At 40.2% G+C, this 23,451-nt stretch overlaps 1 protein-coding gene across 2 annotated transcripts in view; it reads right to left on the bottom strand.

Annotated features, from left to right (window-relative positions):
- Window positions 1-23,451, bottom strand: part of aff2 (ALF transcription elongation factor 2) — a 190,966-nt gene that overhangs the window by 68,314 nt on the left and 99,201 nt on the right. For both annotated transcript variants that reach the window (XM_006782067.3, XM_087847674.1), the window contains exons 5-8: window positions 16,950-16,994; window positions 13,169-13,255; window positions 7,435-7,471; window positions 4,719-4,779 (exon numbers count right to left, since the gene is read on the bottom strand). In XM_006782067.3, the coding sequence (XP_006782130.2) occupies window positions 4,719-4,779; window positions 7,435-7,471; window positions 13,169-13,255; window positions 16,950-16,994 (230 nt within the window). The remainder of the gene's footprint in view (window positions 1-4,718; window positions 4,780-7,434; window positions 7,472-13,168; window positions 13,256-16,949; window positions 16,995-23,451) is intronic.

The following is a 23,451-nucleotide window of genomic DNA, read 5'->3' as shown; positions in this document are numbered from 1 at the left end:
CAGCGCTACCAGAGCTCCATCACTCGAGGAGGAGCCACAATCAAAGCCACGCTAATCTAATTACTCAATACTTCCACATGTGCATCTGCTCACCCTGCAAATCTAAATGTACACACGGTTGCCTGGACACTCGTCTCCCTGGAGCACAGCGTAGCGCTCAGCAGATAAAGAGCCACAGTTTTCCCTCTGGACACCAAAACAGTGTGTAAAGTGGAAGTTGGATGGAGTGGACGGATAACGGTATGCAAACGTGTTCATCGTCTTAGCATAAGTTCACTTTCAGAGTTAAGTTTACGTATTCTTCATCACATTTGCAAGACTTTCAGAAAACTTGACCTCTGACCTGGAGGTCGAGGTCCCTGAGATTCAAAATCCGAGGTTTGATTTGATTTGATATACCTTTATTACTCCCACAAGGGGAAATTTCTTAAGGCTGCTGACCGATTGCATGCGATGGCGGCGCCATCTTACCCTCCGACCATACATACATTACACAAAACATCAAATGGGGAAGACAGGTCAGAGAGGTATAACAATGGAAAATGCACCACATGAGGAAAGATAAGGAGAAAAAAATAACTCCCCTCAGACTGAGCTCCAACAGGTTTATACAGCTGATCACTGAAACTGTAAACTAATTTGGGTCATAGTTTGTTGTCTTTTAAGCAAAACATTAGCTGTGAATGATTAACACCATGATTACTTACTGTACATGGTAGAAAAAAAATCTCTACCACGTAATGCAACAACACCTGCTTCATTTTAGCTTTAAGCTACTTCCTGTATCAGGTTTAGATTTATGAATTCACTTTTTTGCATTTTCTATCTGATCGAGTGTCTTCTTTGGTATAATCTTTTATCTTTCTGAACTATTTTGTTTTCTGATATTGATATTAGATATGTTTTTAATCTTGTTTTTCATGTTTTGACTGCGATAAAGTATTTCTTCTTATTATTATTAATAACTGCATTTTAAAAACAAATGTTGAGGAAAGTTTTGGCAGGCTGCTATTTTAGACTTTACCTGCGTAGTAATACCACCACCTGGACCCCAGTTTTATGGTTAATGATTGCTGGACACCAAAGGTAGCACTTTTCCAATGATAATGTAGGGGTTTGTGTTCTACCTGTAAGGAAACTGGTAATGATTTTTGCTGTAAACTTATTTAACTGGCACCTTTGGCACTTCAGAGTTCCTCCTCCTATTTGGGATTCTTCAAGTGGTTTGTTTATCCTTTCTAATGTCTCTGGCTTTGTAAAGCTGAAATGACAAGCTTTTATTAGCTCTCGCTAACTAGCTAGCTAGCTAGCTTAGCTCAAAATGTATTTGGCAAAATGGCTAAAGTTAGCGTAAGTGGGGTTCAACTGTGTCTGTGATTATTTTTTAAGTGTCAGACAACTGTACTTAAAGTGTACTGCAGTAAAAAATCTTTAAGCGTTTAGTGTCGCGAGTTTTTTAGCATTATATTTTATTTTATACAAAGCGCTTTTTGTTGACAAATGCACCCTAACCAAGGTGGTCAAAGGAGCTTTCAAAGAAAAGCTACACTGGAAAAAACTACTACAATGACCTGGATGACTGAGAACCTTCACAGACACTATCCAAGGTGTTATCTGTGTTTCTGAGCCAGCAAAGCTCAAAAACTGGTTCACTAAAGGCTTCCTGTACTAAGGCTTTTTCATGCATTTGCCTAAATGAATATCATGTGATTGGATCACAGTGTCACAAAACTTCTTACTCACTGCTCTATCGACTATAATGAAACAGCAGAATTCACTGTGTTTTTCTTATTGGGCATTAAGGTACTGAGCCTGTTGGAGAAGGATTACAGCTGGATGAGTTTTCTGTAAAGCCAGACATAGTAAACATTCAGCAAAGAATATAGCAATTAGCCTAAACAGCTCATTTACTGTTGAATAAGACGAGGTAGGGCTATTCATTATCGAGAACATTTTACGCCTGTTGAGCATCACAGTGAAAACAGAGAATGGCCTAATGGCAGCAGTAAACTAGGCATTGTTTTTAACCAAGAACAATTATTTCACCCTAATAAACAAAGCAGCATTTATGTTTGAATACAAGATTGGGGAAAAATTGCACTGTGGAGTATACATGAGTAATCAACAGGAAAGGGCTTATCAGCTTTGAAAGCTTAGCATAAAACGGCACAGAAAGCACTACAGCTCCCACAGACTTCATCCTAATGGAGATATAATTAACTATTTAACTGCATATCTAAAGTGAAGGAAATGAGAACTTACATTTTGACCTGGGACTTTAATCAAACCATCCAGCTGAATTACTGCTAACTTACAAGACTGCCTTGACTTTTTCTTAAGTTGCAGGATTTTTGCATCATCTCCTACCCATCAAGTCTTTTTTAGGAGAGTGCTTTTTGACGCCATCCTCACCAAATACTCTCTAACCCTTAAATGAGGTTTTTAATAAAGTGTATAAATAATGCATCACACTTGACACTTAAAAACTCTCATTAGATGTAGTAACACGAGAGTTGTACTACTTTATATGATATGGTGTGACAGCAGATCAAAATCCTCTTCCTTAGATACTGAAATATCTTTAACTAGGAGACTAGCGTTTGCAGGACAGCAACCATTAAAGACAGCAACAGGTCAGCACGGTCGCAGACCTGGTCCCTGACTTCAAAGCCACCATTTCAAAGGCTACGAGACAGCAAGCACGCTGTTGCAATAATTTTATTTGTGGCTCAGTCTTCAAACACTGTTTTTCCCGGTGTTACAGTAGCACTGCAGAGATTAGACTTTTAGGGAATAGGACAGAAAAAATATGGGTCATAGTATTATCATCTTTGGCACTACAGAGTTCCTCCTCCTATTTGGGATTCTTCAAGTGGTGTGTTTATCCTTTCTAATGTCTCTGGCTTTGTAAAACTGAAATGACAAGCTTTCATTAGCTCTCGCTAACTAATTAGCTAGCTAGCTTAGCTCAAAATGTATTTGGCAAAATGGCTAAAGTTAGCGTAGCTGGCGTTCAACTGTGTCTGTGATTATTTTTAAGTGTTAGACAACTTTATTTAAAGTGTACTGCAGTAAAAAGTGGTGAAAAAACTACAAACATTCCACAGCTTTGTTCTTTGTTCTGCAAAAAGCAGCTTGCTACATTGTTACAGCATTATACTGTATATAATAAAGACTTATTTAAAAAGAAATTTCTGTGTAATTAAAGAGTTTGTGGCTGCTGATAAATATTACATGCAAGCTATTTTAAAGAATTATAAAACCCTGATATGAATAAGCAAAAGAGAAGAGATGGATACATATATAGACGGAGTTTAATTTTAACTTGTTTAATTAGTTAAGAAACAACTTTCAGGATAAAGTCTAAGTATATTTAGCAGATGTATTGCTGACTCATTTACTGACCACCCCTTCTTCTCACATTTTAGGTTACTAGGTTGCCAGTTAGTGTCATTTTCCATGATTGAAAGAACAATGGAGAGGCAGGTAAGGTGGTAGTTGGTATACAAGTCACATGACTTCTGACTCCTATCTGGTTCCAGAGTTTTCAGACTTTCTTATGTGTCACTTTTCAGTTTGAGTTAGGGAAACCGCTGCTATTTGCAACAAGCTTCTCCACCAATTTCTTGACACAATTTCAGACATGGAATAGCCAGTAACACAGCAGAGAGGTCCAGCTTAATGACTCAAAGCAACAGATGAGCAGGTGCTAGCAAGTGGATGAGTTATTTAAAAAATCATATAATCACAGCTGATATGACAGGGGAAAAACTCTCCATAGAAGTCAAAACCATCTTTGTACCCGGCTGTAAATATGTTGGACATTTTAACATGGGAGTCTGTGGGGACTTATCTGGAGCCAACCTCAAGCAGCACCTAGTGGAACTGCAGTTTTTGCCATCTGGGGCACCTTTCAAGCCTTTCAAAGCGTCAGTCATAAAAGGGGAAAAAGTCACCCAGTATATAGTTGTCATGAAATGAGGAAATTCACTTTCAAGGTTAAAAACTGATTTTTTTGCACCAGACTGTAAACATGTCAGTTTCATCTGTGAAGTGGGGATTGATTTGCCTCTGGAGAGCCTAAAGGGGTGTCTGGAGAAACTGACGTTTTTTACACTTTACGTTAGCTTGATGTTTCATGCCCAGAGGTTAGCGCTTGGCTTGAGATGAGCTGAGAGACGCAGCAGTTTGATCTTACTGACACTGTTAAAATATGAACCGCCTCAAATCCAGATCAGGGTAAGTTGGGTTAAGTTACCACTGCAGGAGCTAAGCTGGCTAGCTAGCATAATGACACTCAGTTTTATCCTTCCTTTCTCACTTGCTCTTGCGTTTTTGACTCGTTAAGCTCGTTGTGAGCAAACGTGCAGTGCAAACCGGGGTCATAACACGGCCTTACGAGTCGAGATTTATGCCTTTCCACTCTCATCCTGCCGTACAGCTCTGTGAGTGATGCGTGGAGTGGGTTGCAGCCAGAGATGTTGCAATATGCTCCTGGCTCACGTTAAATTAATGTAGCTGCACTTTCCCGCTCTGATCCACACAATCTTTTTTTTCTCCTCCTACCACCAGTGAATTTCATCCAAGAGTCAAGTTTAATTTTACCTTGAGGCAAACGTAGCAGAAGCAGCAGCAGCAGGTCAGAAATTCTCAGTTTCTCTGTGTGTGTGTGTGTGTGTGTGTGTGTGTGTCAGAGAAAAAGAGAGAGATATACTCACGACTTCTGCGGTGCAGTTGGTGGTTTAGCAGCAGGCTTGTTAGCTGATACAGTACATCGCTCTGCAATACAACAGAGGACATTCAATCACTGTATCACAGTTTTGCATGTGTCAAGACTTGTGTCTGTGTGTGTTGATTAGTGTTTGACAGGAAGCCAAACTCACATCACTGTAGACCAGCAGTACTGTCACATTGGAAAATATGACACTCTGTTCCAGTGTGTATCTGTTTGCTTTGGTAACAGGATTGTGGGGTAAAAACAGTAAGTAAATGTCCTTTTGCAATAAAAGTCAAACTGAAACACTCTGACAAAAACGAGGAGATTATTTATTTTCCAAGTGGATATACAGAGGAGTCTGTGAACAGAATCCTTTTTGCTGTATTTCATATTCCAGTCAGTCGTATTTCTTCTTTTCTTACACAGAGAGGAAAAACCTGCCAGTGGGGAAATGCTTGAGCTTTATATACAGCACAAATAACTCAAAACACTACAAGATGGATTTAACAAAGAGCAACAACCTCAGAAAAGCTTTTCATGATCTGATCAACCCTGGGAGTCGGAAATACTGTAAGGTACTACATGCAGTACTGGGTGAAGTTTGCATAGAGTCCTGTGAAAAAGGAAAGTTTCCACAGGACTGTGAATAACTAAATGCATCCCATGATTCACTAGCTTGTAGAACCACCTTTTCCACCTTTTCCAGCAATAATCTGAAGTAATCGCTTTTTGTATGACTTTATCAACCTGTGGCAAAACAGTTTTTCCTCTCTGCTTGATAGTATGTTAAAAACGGATGCAATGGATGACCAGCTAGACTCAACTATGGAGCTTTTTGACAGTGGTATGGCGTGTTGCTTTATTCTGACTGATTCATAATGACCTATTTTGTGGTTTCAGAGGTGTCTCGACCAATGGAAGAACACACACAAACACAGGAGCCCAGAGGCCACCGGTGAAATAGAAAACTGTATTTAAGGTGTTTTTCAACCTCTAACACCATCACCATTAACCAGACGTGTTATCTGTAAATATGCAGTATATCCATAAGGTCTTAAGAATCAAAGCTTTTTACACCTGGTTCTGATATGCAATCTGCATTTGGACGCATTATCTACATAATCACATCTGATTGTTAGCATTAACACCTTGTTTTAATTATTGTCTCATTATCTCAAATCAGCCTGGAATGTGATCAGATATGGTAAAATGGTAAATGGTCTGTATTTGTATAGCGCTTTATACTAGTCCCTATGGACCCCAAAAGCGCTTTACACATCCAGTCATCCACCCATTCACACACTGGTGATGGCAGCTACATTGTAGCCACAGCCACCCTGGGGCGCACTGACAGAGGCGAGGCCGCCAGACACTGGCGCCACTGGGCCCTCTGACCACCACCAGTAGGCAACGGGTGAAGTGTCTTGCCCAAGGACACAACGACCGAGACTGTCCAAGCCGGGGCTCGAAACAGCAACCTTCCAATTACAAGGCGAACTCCCAACTCTTGAGCCACAATCGCCCCAGATCTAGATATGTAAATTACTCTGGCCCACCTGGCTGACTTATCAACAATTTAATCCGTTACTTTGTGCAACCTCCACCACCAACACAGGTTTTTAGATATCTAATTGTATAAACATCTTTATAGGGGCCTGTAATTCTTATTTCCAGCTTTGTATTTTTCTTCCTAAATCATATTAGAGGATTCACATGATTCACAGTTTAAAATAAGCCATATTTATGTTATACAACAGCCCCGATTGCCCAGGTCCCACAGGTTGGTTAGCAGCCAACTGACAACCACCTCTCGCTAGGGGACCTCCGTATCCCCCAGACGGTTGTGAGTGGATGTTGAAGGTTGCTGGCAGTTGCTGTGGAGGATCGGGGAGCAGCACAGTCTTCTCACAGTGCCTGATTTAAGCGAGTGACAGCCAGAAACCACTTGCCAATCACTTACAGAATACCTGTGGTTGCCAGGGGGGTTGTCAACATGTTTGTGTCACTGAGCTCACTGGCTAAAAGAATGACCTTAACTTAAAACATCTTTCTTCTGACTGGCTCAGTCATTCATTTGAGAAATGAATGACAAAGCAGCAGGTGGGTGGGGCTTCTGTATTTGCCAGCTAGAGCTGTGCTATGACCATATAAGGCCATCCCTGCTTCCTGACATCACACAGAGCCAATAATAGGGGGAAAAAAACCTCAAACTCAGCATTTAAAGTGAGTCTGAAGAGCTTTTAAAGCAGCGTGATTGTTTGTGCATATGTTGACCTCACTATCTAAACTTCGGTTAAGGTTAACATCAATCCTCTAACAGTATTTATATGACAGAAAACGCAGGAGATCATACAACTGCTGCCGTGTGCACGCATTTTCAAGGAAGAGCTACTTTTTAAATGTTATGCATGAATTCATATACACTATGACAGAACCTTTTACCCTCATTAATCTACTCTAATGTGATGTTGTCAGTTCAAACACAAGCCCCCAATTTCCACTCATCACGTAATCACGTTTGTCTGATTACTTGTTCAGATGAACCCAGGAAGATAAAAGCAAAGGTTTTTCCGACTACCCTCCTCCCGTGGCAATGATTTCATTTCAACGTCAGCTGCCTTTCTCACATTCCTCCTGGGTGGCGTTGCCTTTAATGGCCTCGGCAGCATTAATTATCGCAGAGCTCATACGTGAGTGTTTACGCTGGGAAAACTTACTCTGGGTGTTGTAGCCCGAGGTCACATGCTGTGACTCCTAGAGAGCGGGAGAGAAGGAAAGAGAAAGCCAGAGGGAGACGAGTTGAATGAATAAACCAACAAATGTCATTATTGATTTCACAGCAGCACAAGGATGCCATTACACAGAATTCAGAGCCTCTCATCTCCCCGCGTCGACGCTCCTCCTCATTCTTAAAACTCACTGTGACGCAGGATTAGTGTGAGGCTGGAGGCTGAAGGCGCCACAACAGTCCTTCCTAATTCATTAAGTACTCGGTCAGACTTACTGCCTCTGTGTTTACATTCCTACTTCACCTCACACCAACACCAATGAGGCGCTTTGCATATTAAGAGTAATTCATAAAAGCATGAGGCAAAAAAAATTAGCCTGCTGTTTCAGGGAGGATTGTTATCGTCACCTCAGAGATAAATGTTCAATACAGCATTGCTGCTTCTTTTAATGTGACAAATCTTCTAGATATTTATATTACAAGGCGTCGTAAATCTTCCCTTTTTTGTAGCGGCAGGTGAAACTTGGAACATCGATCTTCTGAACTCTTCTATCTGCTTTTATTGTGCCTGAACGTCACTTTTCAAACATGACAGACAAACAGTGCAGGTGAGGATACAGAGTTATTTTGCTGATGACATTTCTGTAGGTGATCTTTGTTTCCTTGACTCTTCAGCTGTGGCTGTTGTCACTGTTCCTGTTAAATACACACTCAGTTTTCTTGTTTTTGATGAACGGTTAAAAGATAAAGTGGAAAAGCGTTCAACTTGAAGTAGTTTTTATCTTATTTATTTCTAAAGCCTAAGTGATCTGCAGATCCTCAACTTTTTTCTTTTTTTATTCGAATTTGTTCTGTTGATTACAGGCTGGCTGTCTTGAGCTCTGAGAGATAATTGAACTGGTGAGTCACAGAGGACGCTGTTGGTGCTTATTAGCGGTGTTCACCTGCGGTCCTCTGCTTCACAAAGTAAGGAAGACGACGCCGTGTCAGCGGTGGAACAAAGTCTTCTCAGACTGTTTTGTCCTTTTCCTGACTGAGCGATTAAACATGTTAAGGGACAGTAAGAATAGACGGTAATAGCTAAGTTAATAAGAAAGTATTTTGTTGCCGAGTGAATAACTTTGCATTAAACTGTCAGTAAGTTTAATTCCAGTGATTAGGTGGAAACTTTGAAATTCGCCTGATTTGCTGACGTTACTTGAAAATACTTTTTTATTACTGCCGCCAACGAGGTGATGATTTTGGTAGACTTTGCGTTTCAGTCTGTCTGTAAACATGATAGCTCCAAAACTTTTGAATTAATTATGAAAAAACTTTGTAGGGGTGTAGAGCGGGGTCACGTTAGGAGTCCATTAAAATTTGCCTTACATCCACAACTTGTGCATCAACTTAATGATTTATTGGTAAAAATCTGACAAAAAGCCGAAAAAAATGAGAAACTATGATTCTTACAATTTATACCAACAACAACCAAAGGTGTTGTTTAACATGTGGAAACCTTTTTTTATTATGGCTGATCTGACAACTTGATAGATGATTTTAAATATAAATAAATAAATAAATATCCCTACTTTTAAGATTAGGCTTCAAACTTTCCTTTTTGATAAAGCATACAGTTAGGGCTGGATCAGGTGACCCTGAATCCTCCCTTAGTTATGCTGCAACAGGTGTAGGCTGCTGGGGGATTCCCATGATGCACTGGGGGTTTCTCCTTCACTCACTATGTGTTAATAGACCTCTCTGCATTGAATCATATTCAATTCAATTCAATTTTATTTATATAGCGCCAAATCACAACAAATGTCGCCTCAAGGCGCTTCATAGATACAGAGAAAAGCCCAACAATCATATGACCCCCTATGAGCAAGCACTTTGGCGACAGTGGGAAGGAAAAACTCCCTTTTAACAGGAAGAAACCTCCGGCAGAACCAGGCTCAGGGAGGGGCGGCCATCTGCTGCGACCGGTTGGGGTGAGAGAAGGAAGACAGGATAAAAGACATGCTGTGGAAGAGAGACAGAGATTAATAACAGATATGATTCAATACAGAGAGGTCTATTAACACATAGTGAGTGAGAAAGGTGACTGGAAAGGAAAAACTCAATGCATCATGGGAATCCCCCGGCAGCCTACATCTATTGCAGCATAACTAAGGGAGGATTCAGGGTCACCTGGTCCAGCCCTAACTATATGCTTTAGCAAAAAGGAAAGTTTTAAGCCTAAGTAGAGATAGTGTCTGTCTGCCATATCCAAACTGGAAGCTGGTTCCACAGAAGAGGGGCCTGAAAACTGAAGGCTCTGCCTCCCATTCTACTTTTAAATACTCTAGGAACAACAAGTAGGCCTGCAGAGCGGGAGCGAAGTGCTCTAATAGGGTAATATGGTACTACAAGGTCATTAAGATAAGATGGGGCCTGATTATTTAAGACCTTGTATGTGAGGAGCAGGATTTTGAATTCAATTCTGGATTTAACAGGAAGCCAATGAAGGGAAGCCAAAACAGGAGAAATATGCTCTCTCTTTCTAGTCCCTGTCAGTACTCTTGCTGCAGCATTTTGGATTAACTGAAGGCTTTTCAGTGAGTTTTTTGGACATCCTGATAATAATGAATTGCAGTAGTCCAGCCTGGAAGTAATAAATGCATGAACTAGTTTTTCAGCATCACTCTGAGACAGGATATTTCTAATTTTAGAGATGTTGCGCAAATGGAAGAACGCAGTCTTACATATTTGTTTAATATGTGCGTTGAAGGACATATCCTGGTCAAAAATGACTCCAAGGTTCCTCACAGTGTTACTGGAGGCCAAGGTAATGCCACCCAGAGTAAGAATCTGGTTAGATACCATATTTCTAAGCTTTTCAGCACCGAGTACAATGACCTCAGTTTTATCTGAGTTAAGAAGCAGAAAGTTAGTGGCCATCCAAGTCTTTATGTCTTTAAGACATTCCTGCAGTTTAACTAATTGGTGTGTGTTATCTGGCTTCATGGACAGATAGAGCTGGGTGTCATCTGCATAGCAGTGAAAATGTATGCTATGTCTTCTAATGATGCTGCCTAGGGGAAGCATGTATAATGTAAACAGAATTGGTCCTAGCACTGAACCCTGTGGAACTCCATAATTAACCTCAGTGTGTGAAGAGGACTCTCCATTTACATGCACAAATTGGAGTCTATTAGATAGATATGATACAAACCACTGCAGTGCAATACCTGTAATACCTACAGCATGTTCTAATCGCTCTAATAGGATATTATGGTCAACAGTATCGAATGCTGCACTAAGGTCAAGAAGGACAAGCACAGAGATGAGTCCACTGTCAGAGGCCATAAGAAGATCATTTGTAACCTTCACTAAAGCTGTTTCTGTGCTGTGATGAGCTCTGAAACCTGACTGAAACTCTTCAAATAAACCATTCCTCTGCAGATGATCTGTTAGCTGTTTGACAACTACTCTTTCAAGGATTTTTGATATGAAAGGAAGGTTGGAGATTGGCCTATAATTAGCTAAGACTGCTGGGTCTAGAGATGGCTTTTTGAGTAAAGGTTTAACTGCAGCCACCTTGAAGGCCTGTGGTACATAGCCGATTATTAGAGATAGGTTGATCATATATAAGATCGAAGAATTAATCAATGGCAGGACTTCTTTGAGCAGTTTTGTAGGAATGGGGTCTAAAAGACACGTTGATGGTTTGGAGGAAGTAATTATTGAAGTTAACTCAGAAAGATCGATTGGAGAAAAAGAGTCTAACTTAACATCAATGGTACTAAGAGTAGCTGTAGATAATATTACATCTGTGGGATGATTATTGGTAATTTTTTCTCTAATGATAAAAATTTTATTTGTGAAGAAGTTCATGAAGTCATCACTAGTTAACGTTAAAGGGATGGTTGGCTCAAAAGAGCTCTGACTTTTTGTCAGCCTGGCTACAGTGCTGAAGAGAAACCTGGGGTTGTTCTTATTTTCTTCAATCAGTGATGAGTAGTAAGCTGTTCTGGCTTTGCGGAGGGCTTTCTTATAAAGCAACAAACTATTTCTCCAGGCTAAATGATGATCCTCTGAATTTGTGACACGCCATTTCCTCTCCAGATTACGAGTCATCTGCTTTAGGGTACGTGTTTGAGAATTATACCACGGGGTCAGGTACTTCTGATTAGAGACCTTAGTTTTCACTGGAGCTACAGTATCCAGAGTTGTACGTAGTGAGGAGGTGAAATTATTAACAAGATAATCGACCTCTGTTGGGGTAGCGTTCAGATAGCTGCTCTGCTCTGTGTTGGTACAGGGCATTGACGATGATAACAGTGGCTGGATTATATTCTTAAACTTAGTTACAGCGCTTTCAGAAAGACATCTACTTTGATAAAGTCCACTCTCCACTGCTGCGTAATCAATTATTGTAAATGTAAATGTTATCAAGAAATGATCAGACAGGAGAGGGTTTTCAGGAAACACTGTTAAATGTTCAGTTTCTATGCCATATGTTAAAACAAGATCTAGAGTGTGATTAAAGTGGTGGGTGGGTTCTTTTACATTTTGAGAGAAACCAATTGAGTCTAACAACAGATTAAATGCCATGTTGAGGCTGTCATTTTTAGCATCAACATGGATGTTAAAATCACCCACAATAATTATTTTATCTGAGCTCAGAACTAAATTAGATATAAAGTCTGAGAAATCAGACAGAAACTCTGTGTAAGGCTCAGGTGGACGATAGATGATAACAAGTAAGACTGGTTTCTGAGTTTCACAGCTGGGGTGGACAATGTTAAGCATCAGGCTTTCAAATGAATTAAAAGTCTGTCTTGGTCTTTCATTAATTAATAGACTGGTATGAAAAATTGCTGCCACACCGCCCCCTCGACCTGTGCTTCGAGACTTCTGGTAGTTAGAATGACTCGGGGGTGTTGATTCATTTAAACTAACATAATCATCTTGCTGCAACCAGGATCATATCTGTTATTAACCTCTGTCTCTCTTCCACAGCATGTCTTTATCCTGTCTTCCTACTCTCTCCCCAACCAATCACAGCAGATGGCCCCACCCCTCCCTGAGCCTGGTTCTGCCGGAGGTTTCTTCCTGTTAAAAGGGAGTTTTTCATTCCCACTGTCGCCAAAGTGGTTGCTCATAGGGGTCATATGATTGTTGGGTTTTTCTCTGTATGTATTATTGTAGGGTCTACCTTACAATATAAAGCACCTTGAGGCGACTGTTATTGTGATTTGGTGCTGTATATATAAAATATACAAGTAGTGAAATCTACTAATAGTGCCTGTTTAAATTTTCCTACCTATGTGAATCAAACAGGCAGTATTTAACACAGTAATTTCATTGGCTGTCATTTGTGCCACTGTGCAGAATGAGCCAACAGTAATGTGATTCTATCCCAGCATCACTGCTGCAGTAAATTTGTGAATCAGAGCTAATGAGCAGCCTGAAGATTTTCAGTGACAGACTGCAGTTAGTCTTACTGCGCCCCTCCAATAAGTGTCACAGTATAAGTAAAGGTTTTTCACGACTGTATCACATCTTTTTCCACCGCTCGCTGACTCACGCTGTAAAGTGAAAATGATCAAGCCCCAAGAACATGATAACAACTTTGAAGGAAGCATGCATCAGCAGGCGTGTCATTCGGAGAGGATGTACACTATTACGGATTAATGTGAGCCACTTTGATTTTAGTGATGAAAGGTTTTGGGTGTAGTAGAACGAAAAAGCATACTAACCTTGTTTGGGATGGGAAATTTGGTCTGATCAGCTTTCCCAGGAGTGTGTATGGCTGTTAGTGGAGGAGGCCAGGAATGGGTCATCTCCTGAACACACAAACACATTTTTAAATATATTATTTTAAACAAATAGTCATAAGTAGCAGAATTTCTGTCATCATAACCAGCTAAATAAAGGATACACAGCTTGCACTTGTGTTGCCTTTACCTGGTGTCTAATCATGATAAAGTTTAGCCCATTGGAACAAAGGGGTTTGCTTATGCAACATCTTTGGTGCAGTGGAGTGGAGTCAGCATTCAGTCAAGGTTGTGCTGCACCAGCACCCAATCAGGGTGGGTTCAGTATAAGTTTTAGTATAAACTGGAAGGTGCTTAGGGAGTTAGTGACCCACCAGGGATTGGTGCAAATGCAGAGTTGGTGATTTACCAAAATAAAAGCTGACTCCAGTCGGCTGTATTTCAACAGAGCTGCACAAGGCAGCAGCAGAAGCAGCAGCATCCCCTTTCAATTATTCTAATCACACCGTTTTCTCAGTTGAATTCCAATCTCAGTATGTAGAAGCATCAATTAGTTAACAAGATAAACATATGTGCATGAGTGGGTGGGTGTGTTGGAGCTTTATAATCTGTTAGGTACTGGCTGTTTTTATTTCTCACAAACATTGGAAAGGAGGCACATAGAAGGCTGAATATGGAAAATTACCAGATAGATTTTCTTAAAGCTTTGATTCCCTCCTTGATGTCCTTTGTAACCAGCATCACCTGAAAACTGAATTCTTGGTAAATGCGTTTTAATGACCAATAACTTCTTTTTTTGTGACATGTGTTTAAAATGGTTGGTAAAGTCATTAAATCCATTTTTTTACATGCTCATTTCCACTCACACAGCTGCCGTGCAGCAGGTCACGATGTCAAAGGGCCTGAATTTTCCCATCATCCATCTCTTCACCCCCCCTTGGTAGATGAATGCTATTCATCAGATGACACATGAGTCTGGGAGGACGTATGTGTGTGGGTAAGGTTGTGTGTATAACTGAGCTACACATTAATGACGATACTTGAGCATGAGTGTGTGGCTGTGTTTTCCCTCTTTATAATCGTAACGCACTTGGCCTGACGACATATGGTGTGTTGCTAGGTAACCGCTCTCTGACATCATTAACATCATTGAGTCCATCCTTGAAGAGTTCCTGTGCTTTCACAGACAGGACAGCTGTTTTCTCCTGAATTTGTGTTTGCATGTGTCTGTAAATGTGATACTGCAGCCACTGCGCGTGAATTACTCAGTCTGTCATAGTTAAACGCAAATGGTTTCCCAGTTATTATCAATTTGTCATATTCTCCATTATCTACATCTATTACGCCCCGACACAGACATGCAAAATGTACATTTATCCACCACCGTGCACTGAAAACACGACTGACCTCGCTCTCTCCTTTCGCTCCTTCTCTGTTTTTTAATAAAGAAGCAGAACAGGGCACGCTGCATGCTCCGTGTTAGATGGATAATGTGGTGTGCTTCACATCACCAGCTGTTTCTCTCTTTTGCCTTTTTTTCTCTTCCCATCTTTCTGGTAATCTTTCAAGTTATTCTTAAATTCATCTTTCCAAAGAGTCTCTTTTAGATGTTTTCTGGCAAACATGTTCTAATCTGACCTTTTTATTCTTCGGTGTAACCAGAGGTTTGCAACTTGGTATAAATTTTTTAAATTTCCATTCATGAAGGCGTCTCTCGATTGTAGACTTTATGCATGTAATTCCTTGATAATATCACTTTTGTTGTTTTCTGTGGTCTTTCAGGCCATTTGCTGTCGATGAGCTACTCTGCCCTTCTTTTTAAGAACATATTATATATACACATATCAATTGATTTTTCCCAAGTTTTCTCTAATTGGTTAACTTTGTTTCTTGTCCAAAAATATGCCAACTGTAAATTACAACAAGCTAGCTAGTTTTCTTGGCTTGCATCATTCCAAGTTAAAGCTAGCTAGCTTCTGACTCACAGTACACATGTAGCAATGTAGATATGGTAGGAACAAAGAGGGAAAATGCAGCCATTAAATGTAAAAATGTAATTATCTACATACACATATATCGTGGCTTCTTGATATTAGTTTACTTTTCTAATTGGCTAGGTTTAGGTTAATGTTAAAATCAGATAGCTCAAATATCCAGTCTTTAAGTCTGACGTCATTAGCCATTTCCGGGTTCAAACTCCGCTTCAGGTCCCAAAGTCAAACGAACACTGGCACAACACTGAGAGTTACAAACTGTCCAAATTCTTTCATCTGTAATAAAATGATCAGCGTTCTGCTCTACCAGGTGTAACAATTGAGTTCAACATCCAGGTATCCATGAAAACAGAATTTATTAAATTTAACCAAGTTTGAAGTTAGCTCGCTAGTTTCTCCCTAAACATGATGTTCTGACTGAGGAATTTCGCAATGATTTCGCAATTTCGGAATAAAGACGTACAGCTCTGTTATCACTTCCAACATAAATGAAGACAGAAAACTAAACAGCAGTGACGTTTGTAGGGTTACTGAAGTTTGGCTAGCTGGTATATAATGATGTGCTACGTGGTGGCTAGCTACACAGCTATGTTAGCATAATATAAACACATTAGCACTTTTTTCCACTGATAAAAGTTAAGGTGAGGGTTCCCGATGGTTAGGGACAAATGCAATCATTATACAAATCATTTAAACATTTTAATGGCAGGAATAGCCGGTTTGCCTACAGTCCCCTTTTGGCTCATTAATGATGTATCTTTAGATAATGCTTCTTGTTTATAGTGAACTTACCATAAGCTAAAACATTAGCATGGATATCATAGAGCTTGGTGCTCCAGTGGTTCAAACACTGTAAAAAGTCAATACTCCTCAGAAGGATTGACTTTACTGTACAATATCTCTGATGCACACCGTTACCTTGAATTGTGCAAACATCCACGACAACAATGTTCCTGTGACAAACATCTTGTAGCCGTGTCATTACAGAGAGAGAAAAATGAAGTCCGGGCCCCGTGCTCCGATTCACCTCACCTCACATTTTGAACTCCTTGATCTTTCCACTTGACACAGCTAAAAACCACAGACTGAATTCAATAGAGCACCAATATTATCGACAAAGGCATTTCATGCAGCTCACAGCAGCCTATCTGTCACACAGCCTGTTGACCAGCCTATTGATTTGTGGAGGGGGAGGAGAGGGAGGGGGCTGAATGACAGAGAGGAATGAAGAGGGAGGAAGACAGACACTGAGGAAGAAAGAGAGGGCGCACCAAGTGCAAGAGAGGAGAGACGGCAAGAAGTGAAAGCGGTAACTTGACATAAAGAAGTCAAAGATGGTCCTTGTCCTAATCTTCTGACTGGCAGTGAGGGAAGATTAGGGAGGGAAACATTTTTGTTTTGACATCACTCCCAGGAAGAGACAGGAGAGAGAAACTGTGGGAAAATGTATTGCCCTGTGTGATTTTGATTACATGCAGCTAGAAAGGGGGAAGAAAGAACGGGTAAAGGAGATGATAGGTCTGTGGAAAAGATGTCTGTATGATGTCATCCAAAAAAAAGGACTTGTGTAATCATTGACCTAAGCCAACAGATTGCTTTCTCTTCTCCCTCCCTGCCTTGTAGTCCCCTTTCTTTTCCCTGTCCTTCCTTTGCAAAATCAGACTCTGGAGAGGGACCAAGCTCCTTGTGAGCAAACAGAAAACAGCTGATAATCAGTGCAATTACTGTGCATGCGTGTGTGTGTTTGTGTGTGTACCCAAGCAACGTACCCGCAGAATCTCTTCAACACAGCTGGAGTCGTTTGGTAGGCTGACCTGGAGAAAACAAAGGAAGACAGAGAGATTGACTTCAGCACTATTTATAGCGACATTACATTGCATGGGACACAGCGGGGGTACAGAAGTTTAAGCACCAAAAACAAAAAATTAAAAAACATCCGCAGCGCAATTACGAATCGCCGCGGACTCGCACGGCACATGCTACAATGACACCTGTGGCCGATTTACCATTCAAACTCAACGAGAAGGACTTCTGAAACAATAGCTCACTGATTTCACAAAGATGTAAACAAACAATGCATTCTCATTTCTAGCTGCAATAGATGCTCTTGGGTTTTTTTTAATTGTTTTGATTTTATTGTTAGTTAGTCAATTTAGCTAACATTTTGAAAATAATTTATCCTCACTGGTTAATGCAATATTACTCTTGCAGGGTTATACGTTGCCATCATGTCTCCCCACGACCTTCAGTAATGTACATAATGTTTGTACTGTAGTGAAAATTCTTCGTTATCATTATCCTGTATCGTTTTCATTGCAGCTTCTTCACCGCTCTGTAAATTGTTAGAAGATGATTATTCTTGGTTGACAAAGTGTAAGAGTGCTCTGATGGATTGATGTTTTCAGCTTATTTGATCAGCAGCAGCTGGCGGCTGCTTTCCCTCAGAAGCAGTAAGGGTCGACTGCAATACGTCATACACTGGTGTTCATGTGAGGGTCAAGGAAGTTTTTTTGTTTTTTTAAAAAAATATGTCCTGATATATAAAACTACAGTAACAAAACACCAGAATATAGAAAAACATTGCAAAGGACACAAAAAAACACAGGAGTGTTTTTGGGGGAGACAATAACAGGATGGAGCAGCTGTGGAAGTGACAGAAAACTAAACATGCGAAGGACTAACATGGTGCAGGATAGTGTATGTTTTAATCACAAGATTTATATAACACAGTGGGTGCATGTTTGTTAGCTGTTTAGCTGTTATCGTGTCACTTCTGCAGCTGTTCCCTGTCATTACTGCGAGTAACACTTGTAACATTTTTCTGTGTGTGTTTCTATTTGCTGGTGTTTTCTTAAATTGCAATGTGTTTGACCTCTTGAGTACGGTGGCCCCTAGAGACAAAACACATACAAACTCCAAAACACATGCAAACTCCAAAACACATGCAAATTCCAAAACACAACGGAAGTGCTCCAGGACGCTAGGGGCAGTGTTGAGCTTTTGTTACCTAGTAACTACACAAGCCAGGAAGTACCAATGACCGGATTTGGGGTCTGCAGCCTTAAAGGCCGCATGTTAAGGCCGATTACGTCACAGCGACACGACGAAGGCTGTCCCAATTCAAAGGCTGCTCGAAATGCGGCCCTCAAATGCGTCCTCAATTTCCCTAAATTTTAAGGATGGGTCGGTGTAGCCTTCATGGCCCAACATATCCCAGACTTCATAGCGCGGCGGTGGTGTGGATAATTTTGCCGGAAAAAACGGCGGAAGCGGAGCGGACGAACAGTAAACTTTCAGAAGTAAGTACTGAATATTATGTCACTTAATTTATGCGCAAATGTTTTTATAATGAAGAACATTAAAACATTACTGTTGGCCACATGTCGGGAAAGTTATGTGCCATTAGCGATGTTTGTACTAACTTGGTTTTAAAGCCTTTACTTCAAAATATACGCCGTTCAATAGTTGACTTTAATCTTACAGAGAATGTGATGATTTTATGGATAATTAAAGTCAGTCATGTATCCACAAACACAACAAGCTGAAAGTCAGTGATGCAGCTCAGTTTGCAGTCCTGAATATCACGGCACAAGCAGGATCCACTGCACTGTTAATGTTAGCTATGTTATATTGCTGCCTCTGTTCGGTGGTGTCGAGCCAAACGGACTTTAACGTGTGTTTGAACGAGCTGACGGTTCACTCGTTAAGCTGAAAGAAAGATGCTTTAATCACAGGAGTCACACATGTGTCCACTGTACCATCTGGGAACTCTTCTTGTTTCGTAATAACACAAACACTAAATCCTCCTTCTTTTGTGCTGTTTTGTAGCAGTGTATACACCTGAGACTGTCACCTGTCTGTCTGTCCGGCACTCTCTCTCTTTTTCTTTCTCTCTGATTGTGTAATAAAAGTATGAACATTCATTTATAAGTTACACTTGTGTTTGAATCCTGCAGCTTATCACACATTTGATTTCCATGTGTGACAACTGCAAGTGTCCAGAGTGAGGACAGACTGAGGGACCCACTGCTGCACCTCATCTGTGAGGCTTTGCACCCCTGATGATCCACCAGGACAAACTCAGCAGTGTGTGAGGAAGAGGAGGAGGAAGAGCCAGCAGCAGCTGACAGATGGAGAGAATAGACAGACTGTTCCCTGTTTGTGAAGGACTGCTAGGAAAATTTAAAATAACTAATTGTCTGTCCTGAATCAGTCTTATTAGGTAATGTTCAAATAATTTGATCATTCCAGTGTTTTCAGTGTGGGAGAAAGTACTCAGGGCCTTCAAGTTACACACTATGAAAGGCAGCAACAAGTTTAATATTCAGAAACCCAAAGTATGTATCAGCAGCTGAATGGAGCTAAAAATAAATGTTTGTTTCAGTTCTATGAAGCTTTGAGTATTTTGGATTAGTAGCACTGCTGTGTTTGTTGCATCATATTGCTGTAATTGTTTATATGCTTTATATATTCTGAGGTAAGTTGATCTATAGTGTTACATCATATTCTATAAGGATGTTATGTGTTTGTATACTTTCTGCCCAGTTTGACCCATTTAGCAGAAATCAGCCTGTTTAAGGCTCTGATATCTATTCTGTATGACTTAAAGCAGTTATGACATGGTCTGATTTTCTCACCCAATAAAGGAATATTTAATATATCAGTCTACTCTTCATTTTATCAGAAACAGTTATCACAGCTCATACATTTTCTTTTTATAAATATATGTAAGCAATGAGCCAAATTTAGTAATGCCAACATACTGAAGGAACAACATTTGTCTCTTATATATGATACACCTATATATGCACTGTCACAGATACTTGTCTTTGAGTGAAGATTTAAGGTGATAAGACATATAAATAACTGCAACTTGAATCTGTACTGAGGCTCAGTATTTGACACAGAGTTCATGTTCACTGCTGTAATAGCTAATAATGATTAATATAATAACTATAATATTGGCCATATTATATTTACATTACCAAAGTGAGATGACTTTAGTCTCATGAACAACATCAGCTAATTGTTATTTACTAACTAATCTTAAATGACTGTTCAGTACAGAAATGAAGCCCAACAATCATGTTTTACAGTCCTGTGGTCTCAGCCTCAGATACTTATCAAATCACACAAAGCTCTTGTACAAACAAACAAACAAATGAACAAAATATGTTCTCCTTCATTTCTGTCAAACCAAGTTGTATGACACGTTTCCAGCGGTTAGTATCATGGTTGCTAGGCAACCTGAGAAGCGCGACGAAGACTAGACCGTCCCATACAAACAAACTTGCCGTTTATTTTGCAAATCGAGCTCAACACTGCCCCTAGCGTCCTGGAGCACTTCCGTTGTGTTTTGGAGTTTGCAAGTGTTTTGGAGTTTGTACGTGCTTTGTCTCAAGGGGCCACCGTACTTGAGACTGCCTGTCGCTCACATGGTAGCTCAGGTCACCTACTAACTGGAAGGTTGGTGGTTTGATCCCAGTCTTCTCCAGTCTCCATGCCAAATATCAGTGGGCAAGATGCTGACCCCATGTTGCTCTTGTGTGAATGAGGCAAGTTGTGTAAAGTGATTTGAGTGCTCAGATAAGTGTCAGTCTCACAGTGAAAATAAAACCTTAACATCTCCTGTTTTATGAGGTTTCCTCAAATTGGTAAATTCCTAATTTAGTGAATGTTTGAGTCCACTGAATACAAACATCTTGACTCTAAGGCAGAGAGTGGGGTATAGCTGAGTGGATGGTGGATGAGAAGGCAGATGGTGTGACACACTTCCACAGTTCTACTTTTAGAAAATGAGTTTATAAGAATGTGTTTATTTTGTTGTAGGCAGTTATGTGGCCCTGTTCACAGTGAGTGCTTTGTTTTTATACCTTCTTCATTTTAATGTAACTAATACGAGGCATTTTAAATCCATCCTAACTTTCCATTAACAGTGTGACTCTCAAGGGGATTTGGTATGTGGGTGGTTCAGGTGTTAAAACCTAAAATCAGGAAACACATGAATTAAAGCACTGTTGTCAGATTTCCAGGTGATCATTTGGGTGTTGTCCAAACAGCACTTTTGCTATAGATTTTTAAAGAGCTGTTGACAGCACATGTCTAGCTACCACTGAGTTTTAATATTTGGAAACTCGCCCCACTGCATAGAATTTATGACTCTTGGCATTCATAAAGTCTAGAGGCCAACCTGTGGGCCAAAACATTATTGTACATATGCACTAGGCTGCAAAAGAGCAAAATGAGACCCCAGAGACAGAAAAGGTTTTGGCTACAACGCTAGGCAAGATCAAATTTAGAATTTTATCAAAGGCAAGATGTTTGAGTCTTGCTGCAGCAGAGGAAACAACACAGAAAGACTCAGAGTACAGCCTTACTTTCCAGCGTGTGAACTGGTATGCAGCTTTGGTATGTATGTAATCAAGCTGGTTAATTATGTTCTTTTTGGTCTTGAATGGAAAAATCAGTCATTAGCGTATTTGGCTAACAAGCTTGCTACTTATGTTTGAAATCAACATTTTTAAACTATTTGTTCTTTTTGTAAGTACATATTTTTGAAATAAAATTAGAGTAGACACCATAAACAGATTTTTTAACTTCCAAGAAGGGCTTTTATGATTGTATACAAATGCCTTCAGTGTCTGGTTATGGTTATTCCACCCACTGTGGTTCAATCCCTTTGAAAACATTCATACTTTTCGGAGCATTCATTTAAAATTCTCTCATTGCAGATGTAATTTTCAATGAGTCTTAATAAAGTCAAACCATTTGTGCACCGTTTGTCTAAAACAATGTGATGCACTGTAGTCATCCACCCTCCTTGTTATGAGCGACTAACTTGTGCAGAGGGTAGAGAAAAGATGTTTTGAAAAATTAGTTATTTCAGGTTTAAAATTCAAAAACAGCCATTAAATAGCTGTGGTTTGGCCAGCATCGTGTGAACCACGGGGCCATTTTAGCTCCACAATTCACTGGACTGCTTCGAGGTTTGAGGATAAAGAAAGAGGCTGTTTGAGCTTAGACATACGCACACTCTGATTAACCAGTTCAGTGGCTGCGCGCTGCTAATCTATGTTAACATGCGCCCTTGTCAATAAAGTCGTCCTTTGTTAACAGGAGTCATCTGCACTGAGCACTAAAGCAACATTGCAGCAGATGCCTGGGATATCACTGCAGACAGGTCTGGCATTTCAGAATGCTCCTAAAAACCTAAATAAAGTATTTGTGTCAAACTACACACAAACATTTCTGAAGCTAGAAGTCTTTGCTTTTTCAGATAAGCCAGCCCTACTAAGAGGTTTTTTCCCTGCTCATTCCAAACAAATTATTATTGTCGCTTTTGGAAAAACACAACTTTTTTGCTAAAAAAGACACAAGAAAAAAAATGTCCACTGCCAAATCATTGCCTCACAAACAGTAATTGAAAAGAAAATCTGTCTGGGTCAGATCTGGGCTCAGATCAGTCCAGCAGACGGGCTCATTAAAGCAGAAAGAGTGTGAGGAACAGCAAGATGAAGGCGGACAGACTGAAAAGCTCAGAAACTCTGAGGCAAATTCACTGCAGAGCTCTAACATATTACATCAACATAACCTCTGTTACACACCATTACTAATAGCACTAACACGAAAAGAGGAGCAATTTAGTATAACCGTGATGAGAAGGATGACATCATACTCTGCCTTAAATCACTGACTGTTAAAACAACAAAAGGGACTCTGGGCCGACGGGCTGGTTGAGCTCACCAACGAAGTATCCGCTTATTTGTATGTTTTCTAGACATGAGCTGTTCATCTACATCGACATGTTAATTCAACAGTGAGTCATGAGGAAACCAGAGTGGGAGGATGAAGATGTGTTTTTCCCCCAACAAAAGTCCCAAGGCCACTTTTTACTAAAAGAAATCTTACAGACTTCTAGACAATACGAAGCAGATGTGCTACATTTGTATCATGCAATAAAAAGCCAACAGCTGGATTATTTAGCTAATGAAACAACGTCATTACCATCAGAAGGCAAGCACACGAGGTCTTGATTTACTGTAGATTACAAAGTAGACACGAGATTTCACTCACAGTGCAACAAACCTGAAGCATCAACATGTCTTGAAATTCTCCAGGGGCCCGGTAACAAACTAATTATTTGACCCAGGGTGATATCTGGCCTGGAGTTGGACAGCTCTGGTCTAGGCCACACACAGGATGGATGCCTTGCAACTACGTGAAATTGCACTGAAATTTTTTGCATTCTGCAACTGATTGCAAATAGTTGTG

This window comes from Neolamprologus brichardi, chromosome 2 (assembly GCF_056152115.1).
Source record: "Neolamprologus brichardi isolate AB-2024 chromosome 2, ASM5615211v1, whole genome shotgun sequence".
Lineage (NCBI taxonomy): Eukaryota > Metazoa > Chordata > Actinopteri > Cichliformes > Cichlidae > Neolamprologus > Neolamprologus brichardi.
Note: the sequence above shows the minus strand (reverse complement) of the source record. Positions and strands in the feature narration are given on the sequence as shown.